General features: G+C 47.3%; 1 protein-coding gene across 2 annotated transcripts in view; it reads right to left on the bottom strand.

Moving 5' to 3' along the window:
• Positions 1-22,638, bottom strand: part of RPTOR (regulatory associated protein of MTOR complex 1) — a 310,827-nt gene that overhangs the window by 85,980 nt on the left and 202,209 nt on the right. For both annotated transcript variants that reach the window (XM_020875726.2, XM_020875727.2), the window contains exons 8-10: positions 14,711-14,811; positions 14,055-14,199; positions 5,021-5,096 (exon numbers count right to left, since the gene is read on the bottom strand). In XM_020875726.2, the coding sequence (XP_020731385.1) occupies positions 5,021-5,096; positions 14,055-14,199; positions 14,711-14,811 (322 nt within the window). The remainder of the gene's footprint in view (positions 1-5,020; positions 5,097-14,054; positions 14,200-14,710; positions 14,812-22,638) is intronic.

The following is a 22,638-nucleotide window of genomic DNA, read 5'->3' as shown; positions in this document are numbered from 1 at the left end:
GGACTAGGGAAACCTCAGATTAGAGGCTCAGGTAGGAGGGGGCCTAAGTCATCGGAAGGGGGTCTGGGGACCAAGAAGCCAAGTGGTAGGACTGCTGGGTTTTCTGTATTACATGGTCATCCCCACTTAATATGCAGCTCTGTTGTCTGTGAGGCCCAAACAGAATTTCAGATCTCTCACTCCCACCCACTCCTCTCTGCCCACACTGTTCCCCAGGGGGAGAGGAAGGGTGGATGGGAAGGCAGGGATGTGGGCTGTGACCCCAGGTTCTGGCACATGTGGACACATGCTCGTAGAGGACTCCAAGTGGTGGGTTGGGCTCAGTGAGGCTGTGAGTCAGACCAGGGCGCTCCTGCCATGCCCTCTGCAGAGGGGCCTGGGGCTCAGAGCCGTGGTGCCCCTCGTAAAGAAGTCAGTGTTGTGTGAGAATTGGGCAGAGAAATTTCACTCAGGAATTCATGTTCTTGCAAAGTCAGGGTACATGAAGTTACTCAAATTTGGAGGGCAACCTGGGGATTGGAATGGAGCCCCCAAAGTGATATTCCTGTTAAGTGTGAGTTATTCACAGATTGGTTTAAAAACAATAGTCCTGTGAAGTGCTCCCTTCCCAGCTGTACCAAGTGAGGGGGACCTTCAGTCTGGAAAGGGAAGTTGGGAAACTCAGGTAATTCCACCTCTTCCCCTTTCCTTCACTTTGGTTTTACCTTGTGGATACAAACATGCAGTTCACTGCTGCAGAAGCCGCTCTGTCCCCAAAGACAGACAAACACTCCTGATCTTTTCACCTAAAGCTGACAAAGAGGGAAAAGCCCTTCTCATTGAAGGGTGCTGTGAGGTTTGTCGTGCTTTTTAAAGCTGCGGAGATGGTGACAAATCAGCTCAGTCCCTAGCATAAGCGTGGCTCAGCATTTTAAGTAACACTTCACAGAACAGCTCGAGAGCTGCCCTGTGAGTGTCTGAGATGATTCACAGAGCTATTGTTTTGGGCAAAATATTCAAGACCACCTCCCGGTGTATCAGAGCTGCCGTGTAGATTCTTGAGGGGAAGGCGCAGAGCCTGGGATGAGTGTTCTGGAGCAGCACTCACAGCTCGTGGGTGGAGGCTCTGAGTCATGTGACCACGTGGCCTGGGCCTCAGGGGGATGATTCTGACACAGGTGGTCAGCCCACATGTTACATGGGTTGGAAGGGGTCTGGAAACAGGTGCCGGGCGTGATGGACTGAGAGCAGAAAGGCCATCTCTGGGCACAAGGAGCCACACCTGACCCTGAGGGCCAGTTCACCCTGTCTTGTGCTGTCACCCTGCGGAGGGAAGATAATTACTTCATATCAATAAACTCCTGCTCTTCTTACCGGCCGACCCTGGTCCAAACACACTGATGCTGGCTGTCTCATAGTAAGTAAGATTTCTTAAACGGGTACAAGCCCTAACCATAAAAGAAAAACATTGGTAAGCTGGGTATGGTAAAACAAGAACCTTCTGTTCACCAAGTAAACACATCAAACACGTGAAAATGAAATCTACAGCATGAGAAAAGGCATTCACAATGTGTGTCGGGCCTCCCTGGTGGCCCAGTGGGTAAAGAATCTGCCTGCAGGAGACAAAAGAGACGTGGATTCGACCCCTGGGTCAGGAATATCCCCTGGAGAGGGAAATGGCAACCCATCCCAGTGTTCTTGCCTGGAGAATTCCATGGACAGAGGAGCCTGGCAGGCTACAATCTGCGGAGTTGCAAAAGTCGGCTCTGACTGAAAAACTAAACTACCACTAGCATTCACAATGTGCAACAAAGGATTTGTATTCAACGTATAAACAGAACCACTACAAATTGGTAAGAAACATAATGCAAAAGAAAAATGACCAAAAGTCTTGAACAGGCAACTTATAAAAGAGGATATTCAAATAGCCAATAAAGATATGAAACAGGGCTCAATACTATTAACCAGGGAAATGCAAGATAAAATCTCAATGAAACACCATTACATATGGAACAAGAAAAGCCTAAAGGAAAAAAAAAAAAGGTGGAAAACATCACATGTTGACAAGGACATGAAACAACTCAAACTCTCATATATCGTGGAAAGGACTGAAAATTGACTCACAACCACTTTGGAAAACTATCCAGCAGTTTTCCTACTGAAACTAAAATTATGCACAACTGGTAACTAGAAATATCATTCCTCAAGTGCACACCTGACACTAATGTACCCAAGCACAAGGGATTAACAGCACCTGGCCACACCTGCCCACCCACCTCAGGCCCAAAATTTAAGGGGACACCAAAAAACAGTTGCTGCTGTTGCTAAGTCGCTTCAGTTGTGTCTGACTGTGCGACCCCATAGACAGCAGCCCACCAGGCTCCCCCATTCCTGAGATCCTCCAGGCAAGAATACTGGAGTGTGTTGCCATTTCCTTCTCCAATGCATGAAAGTGAAAAGTGAAAATGAAGTCGCTCATTTGTGTCCGACTCCTAGCAACCCCTTGGACTGCAGCCTACCAGGCTCCTCTGTCCATGGGATTCGCCAGGCAAGAGAAAAAACACAGTAATTGAGGTTAAAAAAAAAAAAAAACACTTCATGCAGTATTTAAGAAAATAAAAATAAAGGTAAAAATCCATTATGAAAAAAATATCAAAATTTCATATAAAGACAGGCCCAGCATGACTGATTTCTCTCTCTGTCTCAGGCTGCAGTGTCTCGGTTGGGCAGCACTCAGGACAATTCGTGAGATCCACGGGATGGACCATGACCTTTGGGGTTTCCGGGCTATAACAGGAATGAGCTACAAGTGCATAGATTGAATAGTGTTGAGTGAAAGCAGCCAGACACAAGGATTCTATTTACCAAAATACAAACTGCACAGGGCAACACGTGCCCCAGGGAAAGCAGTGGCCAGGGTGGGGCCTCAGGGGGCTGCTGACGTTACGATTTGGGTGCTGGTTATGTGACTGCACTCAACTTGTAAATTCATCAAGCTGCACAATACAATGCCTGCAGTCTTCTCTGTGTATGTTATGCTTTTAAAAGAATGGAAACTAAATAAAACAGCCAGCATGTGGCTCTATCAGGAATCCCTCCCCATCACAGTTTGGTGACATTGCTCCCAGAGGCAGAGTCCTGAATCCAGTAGATGAGAAATGAGGCTGAAGACCCTTGAAAGGAGGCTTGGCACTGGAAGGAGGGGTGAGGACACGGAACAGTGGGATTTCATTATCCGAGAGTGTGCAGCTCCCACCCCCTGATGGTAAAAGGAAAATCAGGCACAGAGCACAAAAAAAGCACGAGTTGAACGAGGCTCCCAAACACGTGTGTGTGTGTTAACAGGCCCTGTCCCCGTGTAGGTGGAGCTCGTGAGGGGCAGGAGTCCAGGACTGTTCCCTATGGAGACTTGTCACTGCCTCAGGGATTAGGGCCTTCCGGCAACATCAAATACACGGATGGGTGGGAGACACGTGAAGGTCTTGCCAGCGCCCACTTGTGGGTTCAACATGCAAGGCCAGTTTTGGCTTCCTTACAAGTGCATTAAAGGAAAGGTGGGTGGAGGTGGGGGAGCTGCTGGAGTGGGCACCGCAAACGCTGGTGGAGAACCCAGCGGGGGGCAGACGGGATCTTGCTGCAGAATTCTTCCAACTTTTTTGTAGGTTTGAAAACGTTCTTAATATAATAGGAAAGGTTCCAGCAATAAAGGAGGGGATGAAAGACAAGACAAAATTGAGAGGAAGGACCTTGTAGTCCAGGTACCCCAGTCTTGGAGACACTGAAATCATCTGAGGGGTTAACACACACATAAAACACCCCCCCCCCCCAGGATATGCACACATGTACACACACCCAACAGAGAACACACACACCCATACCCCAAAGATACATGCAGGCACACAAATATATATGCACATACACCCCTCCCCCCGAGATATACATACGTACACACACACACACACACACATACCCACCCAGGCCCCTGACTCAGTAAGGTTAAAAGCTTCCCTGATGATTGTGATGTGCACTAAGAACAAAAAGCCTTTGCAGTGAGAGGTGGGTGCCTCTGACCTCGGTCAAAGTTGTGTGACTACACCCAAGGTCAGGAACCCTCATGTCCAGCAAGTACCATGTGCCAGGCTCTGCCCTCCAGTCCTCACATGCTCCTTGAATGGGATAAAACTATAATTCCCATTTAAAAATAAGGAAACTGGGCTGCCCACTGCAGTCTCTTCAACAGGACCAGAGAAGACGGTGTGGAGAGAAAAAACCAATGACTCCGACCTGCAAGCCCCACCCTCCATCCTCTTCAGGGGATGGCTTGGAGCCACCTGCTGCCTCCCACTCCCCCCAGCCCATTTACCCCCAGTTCCGAATGCCTGCCTGGTCCCTCGGGGGGTCAGAGTTGGGGGGTTTAACTGTGTTCTAACTTGAGGGGTGGTTCTTCTCTTTTTAACGGGTTTCTTGAGAGAAGGGACTGGGTCTCAACCACATGCACCCAGACATGGTATCTGATGCATAGCAAACACCCAGCCAATGAGCAAATCTTGAATAAAACCGGGGGCTGCATAGGGAACGGAGGCAAGAGGAGACCCTTGGTGAGCTGCGGCCAAGTCCCCTGGGGAGAGGGAGAGGCAGTTTGCCTCAGGAGCCACGAGTGAAACCAGATGACTCAAGGAGGACCAGACCACTAGCTAGGAAAAGCACCTGGTGATCAGACATCACCTCAGGGCCGAGAGTCTTGAGCATCGTTCATAGTGAAAAGGCTGAGAATCCGGGATCAGGGAGTGCACATTAAGAAAAGCAGACCCAAGACAACAACACTATAGAGAAGACATTTTTAAGAGCTGACCATTTCATAATCTAACTTTAAATAACCCCTGGTTGGTGCAATCATTTAAGCTTCTGGCTAATAAATCTTCTCCCAGGTGGGTGAGGGCTGTCTCTGACACCCAAACAGGGGCTTTGCAGGCCAGGTGGCCAGAGAAACAGCTGCAGGGACCAAGCAGGATGCCCTGGGTCGGGGGGAAATGGGACTCACCCGAAACGCTGTGCCTTCTTCGATGATGGTCGGCAGCTGGGAGAGACAGATATCCACAGCCAGGTCCCAGGCTTGCCTGGGGAGAGAGCAGACAGGGACCCATGAAGCATTACTGATGGGCTCACCTACAGGAGCCCTGACGGCAGAGGAGCCCGTGAGCGGCTGAGTCAGGGTGGAGCTGCCAGTGGGGTGCACAGGAGGTGAGGAACTCTCGGCTGGCAGCACTCTAAAACCATTTTGTTGATGACAGCTTTTCTCTTCAAATTGAAAGGAGAAAGAGCTCAGGAAAAATAAAGGGCCTTGTCTATGTTCTAACTAACAGTTTCCACCCCAACTTGAGCCCACCTAGTGCGGCACCCTGCCCACACTGATGGCAGCTGGGGCTCTGGGTGGCTGGACTGGGGCGGCATCACACACAAACTGGCCACGAAAGGCCAAGGTCAGGCTGAGGTGCTTCACCAGAGACAGGCCAGGTGGGGCTGGGAGAAAGGGTCTCCCTTGGCCCACAGCTAGAACTGCCCCCTGTCCTTGCGGCCGCTGCACCCCTCTGTGGGTGTTGGGAACCTCTGTCTAATGCAAACCACTGGGGATGAGACGGGTGGTGCCCTGTATGCGGGGAGGTGGCAGCCTCTTAGATGGCTGGGCCTGGTCACTTTCTCCAACTTCCTGTGGTGCTGGGCTTGGCTCTGCTCGCTATGAGATGTGCAAGACAAGGCCACACTGGGTCATGGCATCACCTCCCAAGAGTCAGTTTCACTGCCTGTGAGGTAGGCTAAAGATTGTGTCTCCTGTACAGGGTCCTGTGAAGACCTCAGTGGGTGGATGACATTGAGGGACATATACAGAGGCCTGCTGTTTTCCAGCAACATCCAACATTGATTCTAAACTGGATACAAACAAGTCTCTTCCTTTCTCTGTGGTCTCAGTCTCAGTGTGGATTCCCAAGGATATAAAGATTCTCTCACTCAGACCTCCCTTTCTTTTAGAAATGTGCTCCTCTTGGAAGTGACAGTCTGAACAAGGGATTTTATTTCTGGTATGGCAATCTCCTCCTACTACAATGCCCTGACACATACAAGGATTCCACGTTAGGTTTATTTACACTAATAACTGCCTGTTTGTGTGCAAGAGGTTTCTTTTCATGGGTCTTCATAAACGGTCAAAATAGGAATGAAAAAGGAAAACATCCAGAAAAACAAAATGGAAGATGAATAGAAAGACTAGAAAACTCTTTTTCGAGTATATGGAATATCTTTCTTTTGCCCAGACTGGCCCCTTCTGCACAAGCCTGCCCTTCCCCCTCCAATCTAATTAAGAAGCCATCAGGAGATAATCAAAAGTGCCTCAAAGTATGGGCAATAAATAGCTCCCATATGCTCAATAAGTGCCCAGACTGCAGGCGAGATGGTTATTCTGTGGCGTTGAGGGAGCTGCTTACTCTTTGTTAAGACAGAAGCAAAGTCAATTATTGTAATTAAGCTCTATGAAGATTCATTGAATTTAATAAAATTAAAAGTTTCGACTTCAGGAGTTAGAAGAAGAAAAGTGAGCACCAGACGGGGGAGGTGCTGTGGGCAGGGGGGTCTGGGGCAGTTGGTGGTCTTGATACAGCCACTTTACTGTAGGGGGGCACCAGGAAACTGTGCCTTCTGTACAGCAGGCTTCCATGCCTTCTTTCAGAACCATCTCCTCAAATTCAGGAGGCAAGAAGAACTGTAAACCATTAATGATATCCCTGCTGGGGTGTCCTAGACAAAGTATCAGAAACTAGGCTGCCCTGGCGAGACCAACTGCCCTCAGATCTCTCCAAAGGGCGAAACAAAACCCGACGAAGCTGCAGCAGGCCCTGGGCGACAATCGCCTGAAGAGTGTGGGCTGTCTGGCCTGACACTTCCTAAGGGCTGGCCCCCACCTGGGTCTAGCCACTGAGGAGGGTGGAGTCCACTGCCAGCTGCACATTTCTGTGCCAGAAAAGCAGCTCAGAGGAGACTCTTCGCCTGAAAGGAAGGAGGTGTCTTGCCTGCTTCACCGGGAGCAAGGAGGGGCCCTGTCTGCAGGGGCACAGCTGCCTAAGTGAGAGGAGATGGGGACAAGGGCCTCTGTTCAAGTCACTGAAGAGGACAAGGGAGGAGGGAGGATATGGGGGAGCACTGAAGACCTGCCTGACACCAAGAGGCCAATCAGACTACCAGCACACAGTGAGGCTTCAGTGAGCCCCAGGCAGGGGCGGGAGAGAGCGGCAGGCTGGCACTGGGCAAGCCAGTCTTTCTTTGGGGCCTGTGGTTGTTGACTGTACAAAAGGAAAGGGTCAGGGCCTCAGAGGACCTCAGACTTCCTATCAAGCCTTTGATCACAGGGCAGCCTTTTCAACAGCACAAGGTACACTCTGCTGAGCATCTATTCAGTTGGTTAAAACTGGCTACATTTTCTAGGGTAAAATCAAAACGAACTTAGAGTCTTAATTTGGGATTCTCACTAAGGGAAAGTGGGAAAGCGAGTCCTTAAAACCCTGAGCCATGATGAGGGGCTGCTGGCACCCAGGCGAGTGCAGAACTTGGGAGGTGTCTGTGTTCGCACTTCCCACAGCCCCTGGGACCAGCCGTGCCAGCTGTACCCCCCCAGAGGGGGGACCCTGGGCTCCCCGCCCCCGAGGCTCAGAGCAGTGGGGCCCTGAGCCGTGGGCTGCCGATGAATCACGGCCTGGAGAACGTGCCATCCAGGCAAGAGCTTGAGTTTTCAGGAAACGGGCCTAAGATGGCAGGCGCCCAAGGAGTGGGCCGTGAGGAGAGCCTTCCAAGAGCACCCGGCTCCATCTGCACTGATCAGTCAGTCAGCCAGGCTCCCTTGATGGGAAGGAATGCACAGGTTATTACCGTGGAGGAACGCAAGGTTTCAGGACCTGCTGAAATTGAAAGTGAAGGCAAACGGCTCCCCGATGGCTTCACATCAAAAATTAAACAGGAGCCGGGCGCTGAGCATTTCATCATCGGCGCCCCCCGCCTGAAGCAAAGTGTGAATGCGTATGACTTCATGTTTTAACCTCAATTTTTGTTAGGCTTTGTTCCCTGCCTCCCCCTGATGAAAATTCAGCCTCTCCATCACCACCCAAGGAACACAGTAACTAGACAGTAAATTATTTATTCGGAATGCTCTTTCCAACAACCTTGGCTGTGCACTCCCTAGGGACGAACAGACTTTGGTCAATTTACCAGGTGGGAGAAAGAGCTGTGGGCATTGTTGTCGAAGGTTTTATCACCTGAATGAGCTCTGCTAAAAGTCCATGGCAATGCTTCACTGGCCAGGAGCCTAAACCTCAGAGGTGGCTGGTGAACCTGAGAGCAGGATAGCATGATCTTTCTGGTTTCCAGGCCTCACACGCTCCTGTCTTTGCATCACAGCTCTCCCACCTCCCCTAAGGATAGGAGTGTGAGCTGGATGCCTGCTACCCATGACGGAGATCACAACCCCAGTTTCCATAGACCAGGTGCCACATACAGCCGCTGGGGAGAGTGGAGACCTGCGATGCTCAAGTGAGCCACTTAGCTATACAGGAAAGAGGAACCAACTCCCTTTTGTAAAGCCACTGGATCTGGTGTTACCAACTAACTGGTATTCTAACCACTACCTCTGTCTACTTTCAGGTGAGGAGGGAAAACACCTGGGAGTCTATCCATCCTAAGCAATTCAGGGTCCCTTGACATGGCTGCATGCCGTATGCAGCTGCTTGACCCGGCATTTATACCAAGTATCTGTGGTCTCTGACTTGGTATGAGACAGTTCTGAATGATTTCATAAATAAATAAAGGTTATCACCCACGCTGAGTGCTTTTCTACTCCCTAGATCTACAACACGGTAGCATGGTCCAACTGGAGGGCTTATGAAATTCCTAGCCCAAGTGGCATGATGCTCCAGGAGGAGCCGCTGTCCCTCTGATCAGTGGGGAGGCTCATCCCCTGGAGACCCAGGCTGTGCGGCTGCTTCTACGGAGAAGCCCCATGCTGAGAGGGTGCCGGATGCTCTGGTTGGTCCCTATGTCTCAGGGACTTGCCATCTGGCTTCTGATCGACATTTCTCTCTTTCACTGCATGATGATGTTCCTACAAGCATGTTACTTCTTCAATCTAAAGCCTGATTTTATATTTGATTCCAGATCAAAGTAGGTTAATGGTATAATTTTCAACATTTTTAACGGGCTTGACTAACATTTATCTGGCTACAGGCTCAAGCTGGCACTGTTAGGAAGAACCCCATCGGGGGAGGATGTGTTACATCCCTGTGATTCTCCTCCCGTGAAATCTCATCTCCTCTGATTTCTGTATGAAAAGCCCTAATTTAGACTTACCTATTTGGCATTTCTCACAATATAAAGGTTGGAAGCCATGATATTAGATTTCAGAAAAAGATCCCCACTTGGAGAACCTTTGGCTGTGGACACGCAGAGCAGGACAGGCCATGCCAAGACCTGGGTGAGGAGAGCAGCCTGGCCCCACCCCACCTTTAAGCCCTGCACATGGTTACCAAGCGTTTCAGGGTCCCTGGGCCACCAAGAAGCTGTACTCTCAATTTCAAACTCAGGGCATCCCAGCCTGGCCCAGAGTGCCTACTGGACAGCCTGATGGCTGCATCTGGTCCCCAAGCATTTAGTTTGGCCCTCAGAATGTTTTTTTTAAAAAATGCTATATTAGACACCAACATTTTAAACAAGGAAATTATAGATGAGAATACAGATTTTTGGCTGCTCTTTAAAAGCTGCAGTTGGGGCTCCACGATGCACATGATGCAGCCCGGCTCTCGCCACGCCACCGCGCTCCTCGACAGCTCCTCCGCCTTTCATTTTGAGGTCTGTGTGTTCCCCCATCGAAGCCCTCACAGGACGGGAGTGAATGAGGGATGGAGAGATTTCCTACTGCCTGAGGCCCTTCCTTCCACCCCACGGGGGAAACATACTCTGGGTGCCAGCCTGCTCTGCACCCTGCATGTTTCTGAAAAGCCCTCTCTTCATGCCCACACCCCGATGGGGCTCTTCCCATAAGTGGTGGTGGAAATGACACTAGGACCCACACAGTCCAACCCTGAGGCTGTGTCTGCGGTGACACAAGGGCCATGTCTGAGGGCTTGATGCCCACCTGGGAACACACAATGTGTCCAGGCTGGGTCACCAGTGCTTGATATTCAGTAAATGCTCAGGCATTACTTCATACCTTTCCTAGAATGGCTTGTTAATGATCTTCACAATGATCTTTACAAAGTCTCCCAGTGCCCTGTGCATAGTGAGTGTGCAACTACAAGCTAACTTAAATTATCGCTGCAAGTGGTGTTCCAGTAGCAATCCCGTGTATAGTAACAAACACAGGATGGAGTCAAACACATCTGAGTGATTTCCAATTTAGGGTTTTAATGAGCTCTTTCCACAACATTTAAAAAATATCAAATACCAAATGAGATCAAGTGCAGGTACTAACCATCGGGGAGTTCTACTAGTTCTACTTTTTTTTTTTTTCACGCAAAGAAGCATCCAATGATTCTTCTGTCTCTAGTTTTGTGTTTTTGACAAGGAATACCTCAACCTTAATGACTTAATTTTAAAAAATAGCTTTAGTGTTTCAAAGGCTTAAAACATTTACATGTAGATTTTTAATTACAGAAGTAATATCTATCAACTTTTAAAAGAGAGCATTCTCGCTCCAATCCTCTGGTTCTGGTATTAACACCATTAGCATCTTGTTATAATTCTACCTAGTCATTTTCCCCATGCATAACGTAGAAGTAATTATATTGCTGATACAGTCTGGTGTTCTGTTTTTGTCATTTAACATGTATTTTGCATAATAATAAATAATCTTGATAAACAAAATTTTAAGATGGCTTGAATTTTTTCAAGTATATGTATCTCAATTACATCCTTGTTCTATTAGGTACTGGGGTTGCCTCTGGCTTCCCTTCTTATAGCTAACATTCTGACAGCTTTCCTTGTCAGAGCCTCTCTGACTGTCTCACCAGTCCCGTTCCTTGGTTCTTCCTCAGCAACCTGCTTAGTCCTCCTCCTGAGCTGGGATGGGTGGATGCAAAGTGGACGGGGCAGCAGGGGCTAGAGTGAAGTGGGAGGTGTCAGGGTCCAACACTGCCAGGTAGGGAATGTGCTGGTCAAGGTCAGGTCAGGGGTCAGGCTGCCTCCCCATCCAGGGAGGTGATCCCAGGAACCTTCCCTCACAGCATCCTTCATTGACCCCCCTGAGTCCATTTCCCATGGAACCCAGCATGCAACAACCAGAGTTTGCCTAAAAGGGGGCGGGGAGGGTATCAGGCTACAGACAGTGCTTTGCAGGATGGCGGACCATGCAGCCTGAGGGACTAGACTGTACTCAAGTCCTAGGGAGCTTATCAGCTGCAGAGGTACCCTGGAATGTGCAGGCAGGTTGGAAACAGGCAAGCAGAAAGACCCAAAGGTGCATGTATGACTGCTAGCAATTTCACACGCCCTGGGAGACCAAAGGATCTTTCCCTGCGCTTATCTGGGCCTCTGTGGTTGCTGTATTAGCTCATGTTTCTCTTCACAACAAATATATACAAATGAGGGCCTGTTTTATGAGATTCAAGGAGAGCTAAACTCGCAGGGGAGAGGGCCATACTCCTAGTTTTCGAGGTAGGCATGGAAATCAATAAAAAAGATGAGCAGGATTATGAGATGCTGTTGTTAGAATCTGGACCTTGTATTAAACAGTATTTATGCAAATTCCAGGATTCAGACATGTTCTAAGAGGCCAATGCTAGAGAAGGATCTGTAGGTTGATGAAGAGAGACAGGTATCACTGTTCCGTTCGGTGCTCTCTGGGTGCCTCCTCTGCAGGTCTCCTTCTCTTGCTGCCATCTTCCCTGCCTGTCCTGTCTGCTCTCAGCTCTGGCTCTGGTCCTTCTTCTCTTCTCCAGGACCACACGCTGTTCATTACTCTGTGCAGCTGAGCACACCTTAGAAGAGGCAGTTTCACATCCAGAGAAACTTGCACACAAAGACGACTGTCCCAAAGACTTGCCACTGGGTGGGCAACAAGGTGGAGAGGACTTAGGCTGCTTCTTGCTAAAAGTTGGTGCCCTCTGTCCATCCTGTATTTCCGTCTCCTGGGGGATCTCCTTGGCCAGTAGCCCAAGTGACCGCAGTAGCCTAGGAAGCCTTTCACATTGGGTGGCTGGTATGAGGCCCATTTCCTGTGGTTTAAATAGTTTTCTATCCATGACTAAACATAGCACTGACCCTGTTCAGCTCTTTTCCCTTTTTCTTTCCTCTTTAATAATACATATTTTATAAAAATCTGATTCAAAAGTAATAGAACTTAAGGCATTGCTTTTTTTTCCCCCCAGGATAAGGCTGTTTTGAGGATCTCCTCTTCCAGAAATGTGGGTCTTCTTTCTATTTATTCATCCTAAGCATTAGAGAGGCTTTTCAACCCCCTCCCCCCAACCCCCGCTCCTAGTTCTAATCTTCACGGAGGGAAGGAAGCTGCATCGGCTGTTCTGCCAGTCTGTTCTCACAGGATCTAAACAGCTGCACAGCGACTCTTCCACGGCGGTCTACTCCTATTCCTCTGTCTTCGTAACTTGTTCTCTAGTTTATGCTACAAGCTCTTACAGAGGATATGGATGAGGCATGTTTTAACTTGATTTCTGTTTACAGTCTGGCGCTTCGGCAGCATAGTGCATCTTGATTTATCTCATACATAAAAATGCTAATTTCTGATATTCCTCAAGTGGATGAGAGGTGGGGAGTTTACCACCTCCTTCTTCGTTCTCAGGGTTTCCAGAGTCAGGGGAAAGTGGTCATGCACATATTTAAAAAGAAAAAAACCACCACTCCAAATAAACCTGAAAATACATCATAAAGTGGTTTATGCTGTTGTTCAGACGCTAAGTTATGTCCGACTCTTTGTGACCCCATGGACTACAGCATGCCATGCTTCCCTGTCCTTCACTATCTCCCAGAATTTGCTCAGACTCATGTCTTTTGAGTCAGTGATGCCATCCAACCATCTCATCCTTTGTTGCTCTCTTTTCCTCCTGCCCTCAATCTTTCCCAGTATCAGGGAAGTGGTTTTTAGGGTTAAATAGAAGTGAACTACTCTTCTAAAATATTTTGCATTAGGGTTTCTCCCAGATGGATATAACTAAGACTCATTTTCCTTTGTTACTGCCCCTTTTCAGTACGTCCTCAAACTCTGCTTGTGTCACAAAAGCATGGAAATGGGAAGAAACCAAATGCCTTCAGATATAATGTCTAGATTCAAGACAATTTCCATTGATGTTGTTATAATACTGTGCTTACTACTAGCAGTAGTGTAAGGAACAGTAACCCAGTTTTGAAGGAAATTTATAATCAACATAAAAGCGTCATAGAGATCACACTCGTGTGTATGAGAGTATGTGTATACATGCACACATGTATGAAATAAGCATGCAAATGACCTGGTCATGAACACAGCAGTTTTCCATCTCTGGAGCAATCTTGGACACACTTCATGAACTCAGCTGGCAGTTTCTTTCCTCAGTACCAACCCTTACCGAGTCAGAAACTCACCCCTGGGTCCTCTCCATCTGAGCCATGAATCAGAGGGCCTCTGGAGGCGCTGGTCCCATTCGGCCTTGGACGACCCTCAGAGACACCTGCCCTTCTGCAGGGGACTCAGGAAGAGCTGAGTGCCTGACCCAGGACTCCATGCTTGGAGGCGCGTCTTCCTATTTTGCTCAGGTAATTTCCTTACACTTGGACTATCTCAGAAATGGGAGGGACTCCCCTGGTGGTTCAGTGGTTAAGAATCCGCCTTGTAAAAAAAAAAAAAAAAAAAAAGAATCCGCCTTATACTGCAGGGGACGTGGGTTTGATCCCTGGTTGGAGAACAAAGATCACACATGCTGTGGAGGAATGAAGCCCATGTGCCATACCTAAGACTTGATACAGCCAAATTAAAAAAAAAAAAGAAAGAAAGAAATAGAAAAACCACACTCCTTAGAGAACCTGACACTGGTCCAGCAAGAAACACTTACCACATGGCGTGCATGTACGTGGGGGGAAGGCGTGGACTGCTGACGGGGGTGCAGTTATATGACCTCATGATTCTTTCTGCCAATAAAAAATTTCGAAACAGACTAGCCACCAACAGGTCCTGTCTGAAGAGCTTTTGGAAGAGATCTGAGGGCAGAGAAAAGATAAGAATTTGTCTTCAGTGACTCATGCCCAGCATTTAAAGCTAAATATACAAACTTACTTCTATCAGAATTTGCCACAAGCAGGTTGGGACTGACATGCACATTTTCCACTGGCAGTAACCTACATCTGTTACATCTGTTACATATGTAAGTGGAACAAACAGCAGAACCCAAGCAACTATCAACAAAAAACACAAATGCTCCTTATACTACAGTAGAAACTGCAGTTGTAAGAAGTATTGATGGTGTGTTCCATGAAGACAGATGAGCCTTGAATCTGCCCTGAAAACACTAAGGGCCAAAGCAGATGCTTCTCTAGACGCACTTCGTCCTCGAAGAACCTCTGGGGTTCCTGTCCTCCCCGCCCATCCCCTCTGGTTTCTCCACTGAGGGGAACATGGTCCTCCCTTCTGACGTCTCTCACGTCCCAGGGCCAGAGTCTCCTGACTCTGGGGCAGCAGCCCTCCCGCCAGCCCACGGCCGGGGGCCCTCACCCCGAGGAAGCACGTTCCATGCAATTGTGTCCGTGATGGCTGTGAAGATCCAGTTCAGCTCGCCCAGGGGGGTCCTCCTGTCATTCAGCCGCCCAGGAATCCTAGAAAACACAAAACAGCCACAGTGACAGAAACAGGTGATGGAGGCAGGAGGAGGTGGGAAAACAAGGAGTGAGGGGACAGCACATCAGACCAGGGGTGGGGGAGGCTTAGCCATGCTGGGAGGACCTCTGTGCCTCGCTGGGATTTTTGAGACTCCTGGGCATCCAACCTCACATCTTAAAGTTCAGCCTCCACTTCACTTTCTTCCCCTCCCCATCTGCACAGAAGGAGCAGGTGTGGCCTCTCCAGCATTCATGTGCGATGGCAGGTGCAAAGCAACTCTTGACCACAGGAGCCCCTGGGGCCCTGCAGCTCACCACAGGCTTGCTCTCAGCCTTTGGGTGGACTGGCCCTGTACCCGAATCAAGACACTCCTATCGGGCCCGCCACAGGTCACTTCCCAGAAGCCAAGGGCAAAGGCCAGACCTCCTCTGTGGGCCCAGCTCTTCACCATACATTCACCTGTTCAACATCAAACAAACTTACTCAGGCCTAGATTCTACCTCTTAAGTTTACAGGGCAAGCATCGCTGGGCTGAAAATGCCAGCGGTGAGGACATGAGAGGCAGGTCAGCTGTGGCCCAGGCCTCCCAGTGGGGTATGTGAGGGGAGCTAGGCTTACTTCCCCAACCCCACAGGGAAATTTGAACACAGCAAGACAAAACCCAATGGACAACTAGGCAACACTCTTGAGTGATGCTCTGCTTGTGGCCACTTACATACGACACCTTGGGTGTGTATGGCGGCACAATCCTTCAGGTCTGTATCCTTTCTTCAGTAACCAGTAACTAGGAATCAGTCTTGAACCAGAAATGAAGAATGTTGAAACAAGATATATTTTTCCAGTGTTTTATTTATAACAGTGAAAAGGCAGAAACTACCTATGTGACCAATAGTAAAGAAAAGATTAATCATGGAACAACCACAATGAAGTAACTACAAGCTAGTAAACTGTTGTTTATGAATATTTTAATGATACGGGAAAAAGACTGCTTTGTAACATTAAGTAAAGAAGTGGGACAAATAACCATGCTGACATAATTACACAGAACACCCCCAAGGAAAGCTGATCAGGAGGAAAGCCCCTTAGTGAGGCAGTGGCAACATTCTCCCTGCTCACCCGCCTCCTTGCCCCGGCAGCTGGTGGGCAGCTGGTGGAGACAGGACAGCGTTCTTGGACGAAGGAAGGTCTGCTGAGGTTTATTTTCAAACTAAGACCAAGGATGTCAGGGGCATGAACAGTGCCCCTTGAGTCAGGTGAAGTGACACAGCTGAGCCATCGGAGGAGTGGAGGCCACTCTTTGTCAGGTGGAGGTCAGTATGCATTTAGGTGGGTTTTAAAAATCCTCACCTTATGACAACTACTGGCAGATAATTACAAAGATCTCCTGAAAATTCTCCTGATATTTTTTCACTAAGCTCATCATGAAATTACAACCAAGCCATCTGTCCAACTGATTCCAGACAACCTGGGAATCATTCAAACTTAACCAATCATCACGAGACCCACCTTCTGCATTTGGCAGCCCGGAATGGAAGACAACTGGGAAGAGAATCCCACTTCCCTTTCTTTCCACATCATTCAGGATTAAGTCACTTCAGAAACTACTTGTTCCTGTTTTCCTTTCTGTATTTGATCCTAAGGAACAGCAAAACCCAACCCACTCTGGAAGCCATCTGGGTCAGCAATGCAGGACCATGAAGAAAGGTCTAGCACAGAGCATCAAGTCCATGATACATTTCGTTACTAAAGTTTCTTTCACCTGTACCCTCCCCCCAGTTTCATTAATAATCAAAGTGGTTCTTTGAAAAGTTAAACCCACAGTGTTAATCACAGACTAGCTTTTACATGAAAAGCACAAGATTTCATAATTTAGGGCTTCCCTGGGGTCCAATGGTTAAGAATCTGCCTGACAAGGCAGGGGACATGGGTTTGATCCCTGGTCTGGGAGGATCCTACATGCTTCGGAGCAACTAAGCCTGTGTGCCACAGCTACTGAGCCCACATGCTGTAACTACTGAAGACTGTGCACCTAGAGTCCATGCTCTGCAGTGAGAAGCCCCCACACAAGTAGAAAGTAGCTCCCGCTAGCCACAACTAGAGAAAGCCCGTGCACAGCAACGAACACCCAGCACGGCCATAAATAAGCTAATACATTAATTAATTAAAATTTAAAAGAAAAAGAGTTTAAAGTTATAGTTCAGGAACAGACGATAGAATTGGGAGATGAGGAAAAACGATTCTAGTCCCAGCTGTGCATGTCTGTGTAACTTCTGGCATCTTGTTCCTCTGCTCTGAGTCACCCAGACTAACCTCATATGCAAAATGGGGACCAAAATAAAGTGGATAGCACTTCAAACGGAGATGCAGCAGACACTTCCTTGGAAAATGCATGCCACCTCCTCAGACTCCTCATCACCGCTATCAGGCATTGGATTTATTCTCACCTCCCCCGACATCTGGGCTCACCTACGGCTTTCAGCATTGCCCGCTCTCTGGAGCCTGACTCCAGCTATGGCCACTCTGCTTCTGGATCTTACAAAACAACCCAACACAAGGTACCTGTCTTCACCCTTTGCTTGCTGTCTTCACAGCCCAAATTTAACCACATTGAAAATCAAGCTCATCCTCGTTACTGCCATCTTCTTCTTCCCTGTAGTATGTGCCCTCACTCTAAAAATCCCTGTGGATTCCCTTTTGTCAGAGCTCAAACCCTAAGACATGGCCCACTCATCTCTGCCTCAAGTGCAGCTCATGTTTCCTGCTTCTTGTGAGGCATCTCTTCCACTGCCTTTTGCTCATCACTCCCACTGCAAAGGTATCCTCAACAGCCTTCTTGAGATCCAATTCATGGGCAGGGTGATGGCCCTTAGTATAACTTTATTCAAAAATCTACAGGGTTCTCTGCTTACTGCTGCAGTGTCCAAATGACATTTTAGTTCCCTCTACTTCAACAAAAGCTTGCTTGGAATTAAGGAAAGTGGAGCTCCGATGGCTGGAAGGGTGAGGACTGGGAGCTACCAGCTTCTTAGCAGCCTCCCTAGATGGTCATTGTGAGGTCTCCAAGGAGCAAGGGTGAAACCACTGTCATTGGAGTTAGGTAGAAAATTCCCAGTTGGCTTCAATGCCATCAGTTTGACACATTAAACTTTGAAACTAGTTCCCTCTGGTCAGGTCCATAACCTCACAGTTGGACAAAAACATCAAACTCAGTCTCCTTTCATTTGTCCACTTGCAATAGCCTCCCACCTGCCTTGGGCTGGTTCCGGTTCAGTCTTCACAAGCAAAGCCCAACCTCCCTGTCCATGAAGACATCTTGACCATGACAGCCTGTGTTCAGGTCCATTGCAACAGCATCTCCCTCGGAATTCCTCTGGCAGCCTGTCGATCACTTACTTTTCTTCTTTTTATTTATTCACCATTGCTCCGTGATGTTGATTATCTGTGTAACTAGGTAATAAATTCCTTGTGGGCAATGACTTACTTTCCTCGATATAAATCAATCTCCTCGTAGATTCCAGTGGAGTGCTGAGCACACGCACGAGCTCATAGCCCACACATCTGACTCACGTTACTTCCCTGCTTAAGAACAGCTGCTCACACTCGGCCAGCAGCTCCCCAAACTCCATGAGGCTGTGTGGCTGACATGGAGAGCCACTGCCCAGATCCCCAAGAGAGGCTGGCTGCTCAGCAGGGGAGCGTATTCGGGGACACTGTCCAGCTGGGCAGTGAAGCTGTCTCAGCTGTCAGACTGGTCTCCAGCTGACGACCCTGGGGCTGAGACGTAGGGCTTCCCCAGGAGGTCCATGCTTAGCAGCCGAGCCTCGTGGCCGCTGCTTCCTTGTCTCCCACTGTGCTTCTCCTCAGTAAGCTGTGTCCCTTGTCTCCGCATCTGCCCCCATCAACCGGCCAGCAGTGTGGTCTGGGGTAGATGTCAGGACTCTGCTTCTATGGGTTCCTTTTTATGTCTCCCCAGCTTTCTCCCTCACCAACACGTCAAAGTCCAGCAACATGGAACTTGTCCTCCTCAAACAGCCCACGTGCCCCTGGACCTGCGCAGACACCCCTCTGCCTTCCTGGCTCAGGAAATTGGAGCAATTTTGACATTCTGCCTCTTCCCTCATTTCTGCCAAGGGCTTCCCCTCCCTGGCTTTCTGGTTCTGCCCTGAGGCCCCCACAGAATCCATGGACGACAGCTGGTGTGCGGGCTACGTCTCCCACTAGCCTCAGGGCTCTTGGCCGGCAGGCCCACGTGCTTCCTCGTGCTAACCCAGTGCTCAGCACACAGCGTCTAATGCATAACAGGTGCCCGATTCATATTTGATGAGTGAGTGGATGGATCCCTGCTGGATGATCACAGCTCTGTGATAATAAAACACTAAGTGAAAAACTATGGTTTCCAAGAAAATGACGCAAGCTCACTAAACACACTCAAGTGATGACACAAAGAGCACTCCAAGTTTCATGATCAAAGGACCAACAGAAACATTCTGGTGCCCATTCCTCCAGATATCTCTTAATGCACAAAATCAAATAACCTTAATTGCACTGAAATAACAATACGAAAAGAGTTGCCACATTTCTAAAATGTTTACATGTTTTAAAAACATCCACAAATATGCTTAGGAAAAAAGTCTGGGAGGGTCTGCATCAAAGCAGTAACAATGATTATCTTGGCATGGTGGACACTATGGATGATTTTAGTTTATTTTGCTTATCTGTATTCAAAAATACATATGCTAAAAACACACTGCTTGCATAATAAAGAAAAATGAAAATTAAAAAAAAATTAAAAAAAATTTCTTAGCTGCACAATGCAGAATATGGGATCTTAATTCCCTGACCAAAGATTGAATCTGCCACCCTGCATTGTTAGCGTGGAGTCCTAACCACTGGACCACCAGGGAAGTCCCTGAATCTTATTTATTTAATAAGACGGAAGCTAAACAAGTTTCCTGAAGAGAGAAAATATTTGGAAACTGCATGATTTTATGAATTTACATTATCTCATATTCAGTTCAAATAAAGTAGGATATACCATAAGTCTGTTTAAATGGCTTTATGTAAATGATGGTGCAGAGAACCTTTGGCTAAACCGTTTACTCAGTGCATATAATTCATTACTTAGAATGCTCTGGAACTAAGAAAATAGGGAGTGAACCCAGCAATTTCTTTTTAAAATAATTCTTTTGAATATCCGGGTCAGTACACACTGGTCAGATGTTTGGTTAGACAAAGTCAGATACATGAGATCAGGGATCTCAACGTGTCAGGTAAGAGACAGCACTCATTACACCAGCAGGAGTCCCTGAATATGTGTGCAGGTACATTTTCTCAATCAATTAATGCCATATTGAAACCAGATACACACACACACAACTTCAATCATTCTAAAAACTCAGCTGAACAGGAGAAGGAAACTACTTGACATAAATGAAGGTTGGGAACTTCTGCACTAGATAGCACATTTTGTGACATATTTCTTCATATGCTGGCATTTTGCTGTACCAGACCAAGCCACGTCTCTATAATTTTCCTTTCCAATGTCTCTTTATTTTAAATTGTATGCAATTCAACATTCTAATATTATCTGTATTTCTTATTACTCAGTGCCTTTTTTCCCAAGTCAGTCATAGATTTCAAGCAATGATCATCCAAGTCTATTTTGGTGTGCATGAAACCTGCAGCTAATAAAATGTGACATGGTTTGTTTACAGCCTGAATAGTTTGCTGTTTTACAGAAGTTCCCCTTTAACTGGACTGCAGGACTACGTCTGAGTAGTCAGGAGAAAGGAAGTGAGAAACTCGCAGTAAGAAAGCCTGGTTGGAAATGGAGCTGCACTTGTTTAAATGCAGAAAGCCTGTGGACACACTGCACTCAGCTCTCAGCACTCACTCAGAGACACTCGACTGTGCAGTCACTGGGACGCTCTCTCAGAGCTGAGTCAGCTAGGCCCTAAATTACATCTGCAAAGCCTGGGGAAAGCGATTCAATTATTCTCTTAGGGTTTAGATGACGTCATCTTCCTGACAATGGTAGATGAGGTGACTCAGACCATTCACCCACTGAGAACAACCAGACGTGCTGTGTGTATGTGTGTGAAAATCTTTTTGAAGGCAATGGAAGACTGGCAAGGCTGTGCAGAATCATGAGGCCAGAACTTGAGAGGGGGAAGCCCCGGGCTTAAGCTGGCACTTGGGGCTCCATGTGTCCCGGAGGCACCTGGCAACTCTGAGAGGCAGAGAGCCTGAGCTGAGCTTGGCGGACTCACGAGCTAGAGAACAAAAACTGAGGGCTGGCCAACGAGATGGAGCTATGGTTAAAAAAAAACAAACAAACAAAAAACCCAGGCTGGATCTGGGTGCAAAGGATGAACTAGAAATAATGCAGACCTTGTAGTCTCAAATCAACCTAAATCTCTGTACAACTTCCACTTTCTTTCTTTTTTAAAAAATAATTAATTAATTAGGCTTCATTGGGATCTTTCATTGCAGCACACAGGTTCTCTGGTTATGGCATGCAGGCTCAGTAGTTGCCGAGTGCCGGCTTGGTTGCTCAGCAGCATATCGGATCTTAGTGCCCTGACCAGGGATTGAATTCAAGCCCCCTGCAGTGCAAGGTGGATTCTTTACCACTGGACCACCAGGGAAAGCCCTCTATTGTCAATTTGAAACATTCAGTCAAAAATAACCAAGCATTTACAATAACTATAAATGGAATAAAATCTACAATAATTTTGAATTGTTATATTGTACATCTGAAAACAATATAATATTGTAAATCAACTATATCTCCAAAAAAAACCCCAAAACCAGGCATTTATATGCTTAAAACCAATAAAAACAACTGAGAAGAGAAAGAGATGGACAGAGGATTCTGATAATGGTGACATCAGACACCAACTTCACAATAATTTTACTTAATATGTTCATGGAATTAATGGACAGGATGGAAAACTCTGGCTGAGAACTGGAAACTGTAAACTCTGGAACCTCAAAAACTTAATAATACAATATATTGAATTAAAGAATTCAATAGATGGGCAGAACAGCAGATCAGACAATACTGAAGACAGAAATGGAAGATGGATCAGAAGAAAAAACACTCAAAATTAAGCAAAAGAGATGAGATTGGAACATAATAAATAAATACATAAGAAACAGTGGATATTGTGAAAAGATCTAAGATGTACAAAGGGCGAGTCACTTTGGGAAAGAGCTGGGAAGTTTCTCATAAGGTTAAACATGCACCTGCCACACCAGCTTCTACTCTTCAGACACAAAGTGTCTGGAGTGGGTTGCCATTTCCTTCTGCAGGAGATCTTCCTGATCCAGGGACTGAACCCGGGTCTGCCCACTTATAGGCAGACGCTTTACCGTCTGAGCCACCAGGGAAGTCCGGTCTCAGACACAAAAGAACACAGTATCTCTTCTACTTATCTGAAGCTCTAGAAAAGATACATCTAACGTATGAGAAAAAGCAGATCAATGTTTATTCGGGCCTGGGGGCTAGGGCGGGGGATTAATTGGGATGAGGTACAAGGGAACTTTTAGGATATATTTTGAGAGTGATAGTGGTTCTGAGGGTATATAAAACTGTCAAGACTCATCAAACTGCATACTGAAAGTGAGTTCCTTTTATTGAATGTAAGCAATATTTCAACAATGTCAATTTAAAAACGTAAAAAAATAATGTCACTTTCAAACAATAAAAACTTTTCCCTGGCAAACCTGCACTAAAGGAGATAAAGAAAAATGATCTCATGGAAGCCCTGAGGTACAGGAAGGAATGAAAGACAATAGAAGATGTAAATATGTGGGAAATA

Source organism: Odocoileus virginianus, chromosome 17, assembly GCF_023699985.2.
Source record: "Odocoileus virginianus isolate 20LAN1187 ecotype Illinois chromosome 17, Ovbor_1.2, whole genome shotgun sequence".
Lineage (NCBI taxonomy): Eukaryota > Metazoa > Chordata > Mammalia > Artiodactyla > Cervidae > Odocoileus > Odocoileus virginianus.
This window is presented reverse-complemented; position numbering and strand designations above follow the sequence as displayed.